Source organism: Pundamilia nyererei, unplaced genomic scaffold, assembly GCF_000239375.1.
Source record: "Pundamilia nyererei isolate P.nyererei 1_Seehausen unplaced genomic scaffold, PunNye1.0 scaffold00014, whole genome shotgun sequence".
Lineage (NCBI taxonomy): Eukaryota > Metazoa > Chordata > Actinopteri > Cichliformes > Cichlidae > Pundamilia > Pundamilia nyererei.
In genome coordinates this window covers 5,862,958-5,873,172 of record NW_005187415.1, presented here as the reverse complement: position 1 = coordinate 5,873,172, position 10,215 = coordinate 5,862,958, and the positions used below count along the sequence as shown (strand labels likewise).

Here is a 10,215-nt window from a genome sequence, read left to right as displayed (position 1 = left end):
AGAGAAGTAGAGGAGGGGGAAAAAACAAGTTTCAGCAAATCAATATCAAATCAAATATACTTTCCACTCTATCAAAACAGATTTCATTACAGTTACAAGCTTCCTACAGGATGGCGGTCTGAGACTTTGAACTCAAACCTGTGTCAGCATTTGGCAAATCAATTCTGTAATTCAATTAACCGAGCTCATTTTCACTCCTGGGAGAGAAAAAGAAACCGCTCGGACTAAAGGTACAAATTTGACTCTATGTCAAAGTGCAAAATGCCTCCTGGCGAAAATCACACATTAACTACAGGAAGTAAACATGAAAACACACCCATGTTAAAAATTGTGGCAAAACAACCTCAACCAGTTACACGCAGCGATGGGAACGCGAGACAATGAAAGAACCTTTTCAACCAGGTATGTAGCAAAACGAGATGAGAATGAAGGGGCGACCTTTAGCAGGAAATGAGCTTATTATTACAGCTGTGCATTCGAACATTATAACCTTAAAAGAACAGAAGGTTAACAACATCTCTTTTCCAAATCTTGCAGAAATACAGTTTAACACTTCAGTTATATGATAACATGCCTTTTTTTTTTAAATTTACAATGAAGGAAATGAAAATCTACTTGGCAGCCATTACTACACATACATTTCAGCCAGGCAATCAAGGTTCACATCGACATTAAACAAACTTTATCCTGCAGACACAGAACAAACTGTGTGGTGTCTGTCTGATTGAACCCATGTGACAAAGGAGCAGAAGACTGTCCAAAGAATTCCCACTGAGGGAGTGTTCGTGCTGATTTTAATTACCTCCTGCCTGCGGCACTCTACCTAAGTGCCACTTCTCATCTAAACCGAACAGATTATTTCCCACGACCGAGTATTAGGGCCACATTAAGAAAAATATTTAAAAATTGTGTGCATTTTGAGAAAAAAGTCAAAATGTGGAGATTACAGTTGCCAATGCCACGGCTCATATACATTCTACAAAACGCCTTGTGTAGATGAGTCAGTGAAACTAACTGATCAGCTGTCCTATCGCCTCTTGTGATTCCACTAGTATCCTTTCACCTGCCCATTTCATTTTGGACAAATCTGGCCAAGTCTTCAGTGTTCTTTTACTTATCACACCACTGTGTTTATGTGCTAAAAGAGAAATTACTTCCTTTTAAATGAAACCAAGTACGATCTCACTAACTCATCGACACAAGGCATTTTGTAGAGGGTATAGCAGCCGTGGCAGTTTGTCTTGAAACACCTGTAATCTCCATATTTTGACTTTATTTTCAAAATGTAAATGTAATGTTTTTCTTAAAGTGGCTCTAATACTTCTACATAATTTCCAGTAACGAGAACACATCTAATACAGAAAAACCCTATATATAAAAAGGGTGTTATATATGACGGCGTCTCGAGTTCGTGACCTCAGGGCCATGGCTGTGCGTGGCAGCAGTAAAGCTTCTGAGGACTGATTAGCATTTCTGTGCTGGTATGGAACAAGTAAATAAATGATCGCTCTGTATAAACATCCGTTTCGTTAATTTACATCTGTAATGAAAGCTAAGGCAACAAACCTTGGTTTGAACAGCCGAGTGTCGCTGTGTCCTCATCTCTTGGATCAACCGGAATACATTAAAATCTTCTGGAATTTTCTTTACAACGTTAAAAGAGAATTAAAAGAAATGTTAAAATCGATCTAATGTGTACATTTGCACAGGTAAGTGTGTGTTGACATACCCCGGCTTTGAGGAGGTTCCATGTGTAGTCAATAGCACAGATAGCTCCTGTCCTCCCACAGCCTGCACTGTGATTAGTGGAAACACACACATATACACAAATAAGCTTTTGTTGTATCGGTGCACTAGATAACTAGATTTCTATCACTGAGAAGCATCTGCTCTTTTTGTATGTTGTTTGCATGTGTGTAATAACACCTCATCCAGACAGGAAGGAGACAGGAGCCTCACAGAAGCACACACACACGCACTCAGACCAAAAATCATAAAAAGTGATCTCACGCTGTCAGCAAGCATTCTGCTACTATAAAGAGTACCGTTACTCCACACAAACAGCGCACATCAACCCACACAAAGCATCTTAACAGATGCAGAGATGCAGCTTTAAGTCCTGCTGTGTAACAGAGGAACCAGGAAATGTCCTCAGGCTGCTCATTATAGCTCATTACACACACATGGAGACGAGTGTGTGTGTGTGTGCGTTGTGTGTACACCCATGCATGTGCGCAGCAGAAAACTAGAAACTGTGGGCTTGTAATTATTCTGCTTTTGTTTACACTCAAGTTGATAACTTTACCATTTAAGCTTCTTACTGTACTATACTGATAATATTTACATTTGTAGCCTAGAACTTTCTGTCAAGTCTCCAGCTTCAGTAAATTGGGTAAAACCTGTTTTGTTTAAGGCAATTAAGCATTTTACATGAATCCATTTTTAGAAATTTCATATATTTCACATATTAGCTGAATTTCACCAAAACAACAAAAACACTAAAACTCAATTTCAGCTAAGAGTAGATGCATGCATAACTACCTGCAGTGTACACATATTGGGACATCATTGTTCTCTTGGTATTCTCTCATCAGCCCAATCATATCCAAAATGGAATCAAATGATGAGGGGACGTCATGATCTGGCCAGTTCATATAATGGAACTGCGTTATCCTACGGGATTCCTGCAGGAAAACAAACGTTGATAACTGAGTGGAGAGTCAGATGAAAGCTGGTTCAGTGGTGAAGGAGTGAAACTATGATATGCCATGAACAATGTTGCCAAACTGAATCTTAAAAAAACAAAAACAAAAAAAAACTTTATTGACACACACAGTTTAAGTATAATCCCACCCCATGGACCTCCAACTTGTACACAAAGGAAATCGTTTTTCACACTAACCCAAACAGCTCTCTCCAGATGCATCTGTAGTCTGCAGTATTCAAGCCTGAAGACGGTGCATCAGATCTGGAGCATGACCAGTTGTTTTATTTTTGTTTGGATGTTTTTTAAAAACAAAAGAAAAAAAAATCCCTCACACACACACAAAAAAAAAAACCTAAACAAACAAATAGAAAAAAAACAAGAGTGCAGCGTGACTGTCTGACTGTCTATGCAGACCTGTCAGGATATTGCACTGCAACAGCCTGAGACGTCTGAAGGATGTTTGTGGTCATTCAGCACAAACGGGAATTTTTTAATGCACCAATCGGCCTGCGTGCAACATTTGGCTCCTGGTCAAATGGCTCCTTTTTCCTCAAACTCAAATTTAAAGGTTGGATGCATGCATGCAGTTGAAGGGGGACTTTGGGTTTATGGCTGCAAAAAGAAAGCCTAATTGTATTTGTTGGAAAACATGTGGATATGAAGTTTATTTGTAGGCAATCTTGTCGCTATTGTGATAGGCTGTAGCGTTATCTGAAAGTTAACACTTACTTTAGACTGGTTTCTTGATAAACTACATTAGGTATTAATGAAGAGGTCTCGAGAGAAAGCACTTACATTTTCATACTGTGCTGTCAAAGTCCTGATGAAGTAGTCTGTTCTGGCCTGCTCCGATTCCTAGAAAACAAAAACATGTGAGAAAAGAGGCAGTCCCAAAACGCAGACCTGCTACGTGCACTCGTCTCACACTCACACACACACACACACACAGAGCTGTATCATCACAGATTTGTCTACTTACATAGGAGATTCTGAAAGGGCCAAAGCTCATAGGCTGCTCCCCCTGCATCGGGAAATACCGCTCACACTTTTTCTAACCAGAGAAGAAAAGTTAGCTTTGGCTGAGAACAAAATACGAGACAGACACCACAGCTTCCTGTGAACACACACTTTCAGATTCAAAATAAACAATTAATGTGACATGTAGAACATAGATGGTGACAAATATGACTAATTATGTGCTTACTATAGCCATACGTGCAAGCAATATAGAGCTCAAAATACGTGATCAGTGTGAATTCACATCGTCTCTTTCCACAAACATTTTTTTATTAGAAAAAAGAACAGCAGTTGTGATTTTACATGTGCAAAAATGCACACACTTACTCTTCCCATCTCAAACTCTCGACAAGCCATCACAATAACCTGCGAAGACACAAAAAGGAAGGATTACAATATAAACATTTAAGCTCTCAAAACTAAAAACGCAGATTTTTATTCATTCCTGCGTGCTCAGATTTAAAAGAGTTAGAGAAACTAAGCAGGGCATCCTTCACGTTTGATCGCACATTTCCATGCAGCTGCATTTCAGGTCATTCCCTTTGATCCTACAGGAGTAATTATCAAAGCTGCAGACTCATCCCTCTTCATAGCACTAGTTAAACCTAATCATAGCCCTCCTCCCTCTTCTCATCTTTGTCCATCTGGTTACAGCATAAGCACTCTCCATCTGCCTCTTAATTCCTGACGACACAATTAAATATTTATTTTGAGTATCTTCATTATTACAGTCTTACTTCGTACACTTAATTTATTTAACCGCCACTAATGTCAACCTTTTTTCCCTAATTTCTGTGATGACGCAAACCTTTTGTTCTTCCAAATCTGCACTCTTGGAAAGAGTAAGCGCTCATTTAAAAGAAAAAGAAAAAAAAAAGGAGAATTACATTTTACATTAAAAAAAAAGAAAGAAAAAAAAAGTCTTCTGTTAGCTGCGGCTAGTTCTTGCAGCATTTTGCAAAAACACATTAGGTAATAAACCCTCTCTTCCTCTTCAGCCACCCTGCTAACAAAAGATCCCCCGGCAGCACAGCAGTTTTTATGCTTTTTGTGGCTAGCTTGCCAAATACTTGCACTGTTAAGGTGCCATTTCCAGCTCTTGCAGCACCACCTCTCCCTTGCTATTGTGCTCTTCTAGTGGTCACTCGCAGTACTGCAACAAAACAGTCAACGCAACACCCCGAAGCGTTTAAAGACTTTTTAATTCCATTTAAATCCTCAGTAGATAAAAGTTTACATTGCTGAAATTGGATCAAATCACTGCAAAGAAGCCAATAATCAGATATCCAGTCTATTAATGAAGACGGGAAGAAAAAAACCCCCCATCAAGTACATCCAAACTGTAAGGATTTACACATCAGACTTTTCCTGCTCTCTTTACCTTCAACGTTTTAGCTCAAAAACAGCACTTAGATACACGATTCAATTGTTCACAATGAGAAAAACAAAAAAAAATATCCCCATCCATTGACTTCCAGTCTTCTAGTAAGGAAAACTCACAGCAACATTGTATTCCCAGATCATCCTCCAGAAGTCGATGACAGAGTTCGGCAGTGGACCCTGAGTTGCAATATAGGCCTCTGGGCCATCCATACCCTGAAAGCAGAGAAAACATGTTCACCGATCAATTATATTAACACATTCAGCGAGGATTAATCACATGGCTCAGTACACTATGAGAACTTTTCCACTAAACCGTAAACAACATGCCAGAGAACATGGTAAAGTAACCTGACATTTACCTTAATGAAGTTAGCATTGATGTAATCTGTGTCCTGATTGGTTGTTTTTAGCTTCAGCTTCACTCTACTGTGATCAACTGGGGAGGAAATGGAAAGAAATATTTTCTCTATTAAAACATTTTCTTCTTATTGAAACAAAAATAAACAAAAAAATGAATGAGGATATAGGTGGGAACAAGTAAAATATGTGATATAATGGACACAGTATTATCCTCCATTTTTTATGTACAGTGCGTGTGTGTGCATACACATCTGTCACAGATGAACCAGTTTTTCCTTTGCCTTGTCAGCAACCCATTCACTAAAAGCCTTAATGAATGAATGGACAGAGGAGAAAAGCAGGATAAAGGTATAAAAAGTAGGACAGATGTTGGATCACGTAAGCTTCCCCCGAGGTTATTATTAAGTACCGCAAGACCTCTGTGTAGGAAACCATTGCATGACCTACGGTAGCTGTAGCTGCTATAAATGGATCTCTAAATATACTTTCTGTTATTTTCTAAATTTCATTCATTTAACCAAGTAGTTAGAATAAAACCCTCAAAGTAAACACGAGCAGGTGACAATATCTAAAAAGATATTTGACATTTGTTGGGGCTGTTACCAGCTTTAACTGAACACCGTTTTCTCTGTTGTACAGTGACCTTTAAAGCTGAGCTGATATGTGCGTGACGCTTATAAGCTGCTCGTCATGCAGGGGGCAAAGTTTCATATAGATTATATTGTCAGGCAACACTTCTGATCAAAACGCCAAGTGAAAGCAGGTGCATTTATTGCTGTGAATCAACTACAGTCATGAAAAAGATGCAGAATGATAAGCTAGTGCAGCACATTTGGCCTTGATCTATGCATATATGTGCGCACACATAAAGGCCAGATGTGCATTTTGATAAACAAGATGCCAACCGGAAGGAGTAAAGCAAAAATCGTCCACAGATATTTTTACCTACTCATAGGCAGCACACAACCACCAAAACCTACAACAATGCTAAACATTAGGCTCCATTTAAATCCTTGTTTATAGCAGCATTGTAGCGTAGCAAGGAAGCACATTAATGCAAAGGCCAGGTGTGACCAAAAAGTTTCCATAAAAATCAAGTTAATTTCTTGTGCACCTCCAATTCTCCTCCCACTTTTCAGAGTTAACTAGGTAAGTAGCGTCTGAAGGTTTGGGCATTCCAAATGACCAGAATTTGCCCATTTTGTCCCCTTTGTCCTCCCCATGTCTTCTTAGTATGAAGAAGCCTTGTCTATTAATTTTTGATTGAATACATTGAAAGTTAAAAAAAAAAAAAACAAGAGAAATTTGAACTAACTAAATCACGTGGAAGCTATGAGATAAATTATGCCACTCTAAGCTAAAGAAAAAAAGTTGGCATCTTTACATACCAACCCCAACTTTTATCCCGTTTTCTTAAAAGAAAGTGGATAAATCAGCAGTGGCTCCATTCACCGAGTTGCCAGTATAACATACAAGAAAGGTACATCAAAAAGTAACATGGCCATAAATTTTTATTAGTTTCACCCGTTTCTGATAAGTTCAAATGTGTCCTGTGGGAAAGTCTTTCATCTGTGGAACATGACTTACATGGCAGTATATCTTTATATCTGTTCTTCTTCACATTCTCCTCTCTCTCCCCTATGTTGGTCGGGTAGATCTTCTCTGTCCGGTATTTGGTAGATAACCGTCGTAACCGCTAAAAACAAACAAGAAAACAGGACATAGACTGTAAAACACTGCTTTTCTCTTTAGCAGTTAGACATTTACCATGTGAAGTGGTTAAAAGTATAAACTGGTCTTCAAATAGAAGAACTCAAACATTGATTATTGTATTATTATATGATAAGACAGCAGGGTCAATCAGTGATACAAGTCAGACACAAATCAGCCTATCAACATCAGTATCACTCAAGAGAGAAAACTGGTGAGCTCGAATGAGAAAGCAAGCACTAGACAAAAGCGCTAAAACCCCCAACACAAAACAAAAAAAATAAAACTTACAGATGATTGTTAATAGACAGTGTTCAGTGCTCCCAACATACTCTTTCTTTAGACTGTCAACTGGGGTATATACCCGGCAATTCATTTCAGCATTTTCATTTTTAGTTTTTATCTGTCTGAGAGAAGACCACCCACAATTCACATATTCGTGGGAAATAACCTCGCTCTTGTTGTGAAAGTTTAATTGTTGATAACCAGCCCACATTCCAGATCAAGGCACCAAAAACTGGTTTGCTAGCACGTTGCCTGTAGATCGTATGGAAGATGGTGAACTGTCTGCCAATGCTTGCCTTCTACCTGCCTACTAATACTAACCAGGCCTTCAAAGTAAAAAAAAGTCTCGATTTAACGCTGCAATCAACACATTTCATTCTTATTCTGAAGGCCACCCGTCACGTGTCACACTTTTCACATTCTCACCACCACTTGACAAGTAGTTGCCAAGTCACTGGAGACAAGTCTGCATTTTTCATGCAAACTACAGGCAACGGCAGCAACCACAGCAATTGCAAAGAGGTTCTCAGTGTACCAGCATTTCTCTTTGTGACCAATTTTACATAGTGACTGTGAGTTCCCCAGGTGTTCACCAGTAATGATCAAGGCACATACTTTTCCAAAGAAGGGATTCGTGAGATTCCCGTGGTTGCCGGTAGGTAGCATAACAACAGCAGTGGCTGCAATGACTTTAGACATGCTCGCAAAAGTATGGGTCAACTATCGTAGGACATATACCATGTGTCCAGAGGGGTACACATCGAGCACTTGTAAACACTGCAATATATTCAGCCACGTATTTTAACCTTTACTGCAAGCTTTTAGGTCCACAACTTGTTTCAGTCAGCTCCACTCCAAGCCCGAGCGAGGAGCTCGGAGCTGAAAAGGTTGGATCCGTGCATCCTTGTTCATTTAAGAAAGCATGTTTGCCTCCTTTCATTGCATCCACTCGCGCCAGATGGAAACTAAATCTGTGGGAAACATGTTTCACTTCAGTGTTTGTCTTAGCTTAGATACAAGCAGGTTATTCCCATTTATAACACAGAAATGCTATTTTATCAGTCCTTCTACGCTGACATCACTATTAATACCATTACACCACAGTCTAACACACGAACTCCCAGTCCTCTCTGTGTGACAGTGCATAAAGTTAAGTGTGTCCAAATCTAATAGTGGCTGACACTGATGAAGACGCACTCGGTTAATGGGAAAAGGGAAGAGCACAAGTACGTGGGTCTCTTGTGTGACAGCAGGCCAGAGCTTAGCTAGCTGTCCTTGAACACTGCAGGCAAGGATGAGGATATCTTTACAAAAGGAGAACACTATACAGGGGCCATATTTTCTTCTGTTTACTCGTGTAACTACAGTCATTATGTGTTGGGCTTCGGGCGTTTGCAAAATGAAGGTGACCTACACTCAACACCGAAAGCGCCATTTGTGGCCACAGAAGACTGAATCTGACAGCGTAGGCAAAGAGCTGAGCTAAAAAAAAAAAAAGCAGCTTAATACACTATAAAATGACTTTTCAATGAGTCTCTTTATTGTCAAGACAACTGCTACTGTGATAGAAAATGACATCAGGAAGAGGAAAATTTTTTAATTTAAAGAACCACATTTTATTAAGCCTATTCTGAATCCTTTGTTTTTTTTTAATCTTCATTCTGGTCTTGAGTTTAACAGTGAAAGTCTAAAGAAACTTCAAAAGCACAGCAAAACTTTTGTACCATTATAAAACTCTTGCTGCTGAAGTTAGATAGCATTCACATGGTGTCACTCTCAAGGGCCTTAAAAAAAAGAAGATATTTCTGAAGTCTGTTTAATCTCTTTCCTCTTGGTTATTCAGACATTGAGGAAATTAGGAATCTCTCTCTCTCTCTCTAAGTCTGAGAAAGTCGGCGTGGGCGTTCAGGCTTCTGGAGCCTCGTGTGAAAAATGGTCCCACCTCTTCTCTCTGGCTTTCCTCCTGTTACTGTAGCACGGCACTGCACACCCCAACTCCTTGTGTTTCTTCCTCGTTTCACTTTTGTAACAACTACAGTGCTAGTGGACATATTAGCATTGAATAAATGTGACATTTCAACAAAAAAAAAAAAAACAAAAAAAAAAGACTATACTTGATTTTTCAAAATCCACAATGCTTACAGAAGTATTAGATAGTGGTTTCTGTGCATCAGTTTTTTCTTCACTCGTAAATAATTCAAGCATTTCTGACTTCCAGAAAGTTGTCTTTTGAAACTTTTTATATTTTTCTGAGCACAGCACACAAGAATCCCCCCAATGACATGATCAGTTTTTCAAAATTTAATTTTACGAACTGACGGAGAGAAAAGGAGCGCGAAACAGAGACCGTGGGCGGCAACACAGCTGTGCATGTGTGTGAGAGTGTGTGTGGTAATAGCGTTAGAGCTCCTCTGGCCTCATGTGAATTACATTTGCAACAGAGGTCTGCTTCTGTGTTGGGCCACAGCCCGGGCAGACATGCACACAAACACACTCTCACATAGACACATACACAAAACGAGTAGAGAAGTCAGGCAGTAATGATGATAAGTAGCTTCCCTTTGTAGCCCCTTTTGTTTCATTTACAGGAAACCCGGGGAATCAAATTCATTTTCCCATTAAATCCTGTGGATTTAGACATTCGGTGGCACCTGGCGTACAGATTTTTGCCCCCTTAATCACCCATTTTAATCTTGAATGACAGAATATATTATCTGCCAGTTAGGACAAACCAAGCAGTAACAGCAGCTACA

General features: G+C 39.4%; 1 protein-coding gene across 1 annotated transcript in view; it reads right to left on the bottom strand.

Annotated features, from left to right (window-relative positions):
- ptpn12 (protein tyrosine phosphatase non-receptor type 12) overlaps window positions 1-10,215 on the bottom strand; it is a 53,313-nt gene that overhangs the window by 21,418 nt on the left and 21,680 nt on the right. Inside the window, exons 2-10 of the mRNA XM_013908760.1 lie at window positions 7,055-7,163; window positions 5,467-5,543; window positions 5,225-5,320; window positions 4,052-4,090; window positions 3,687-3,758; window positions 3,503-3,562; window positions 2,542-2,684; window positions 1,730-1,796; window positions 1,567-1,644 (exon numbers count right to left, since the gene is read on the bottom strand). Of these exons, the coding sequence (XP_013764214.1) occupies window positions 1,567-1,644; window positions 1,730-1,796; window positions 2,542-2,684; window positions 3,503-3,562; window positions 3,687-3,758; window positions 4,052-4,090; window positions 5,225-5,320; window positions 5,467-5,543; window positions 7,055-7,163 (741 nt within the window). The remainder of the gene's footprint in view (window positions 1-1,566; window positions 1,645-1,729; window positions 1,797-2,541; window positions 2,685-3,502; window positions 3,563-3,686; window positions 3,759-4,051; window positions 4,091-5,224; window positions 5,321-5,466; window positions 5,544-7,054; window positions 7,164-10,215) is intronic.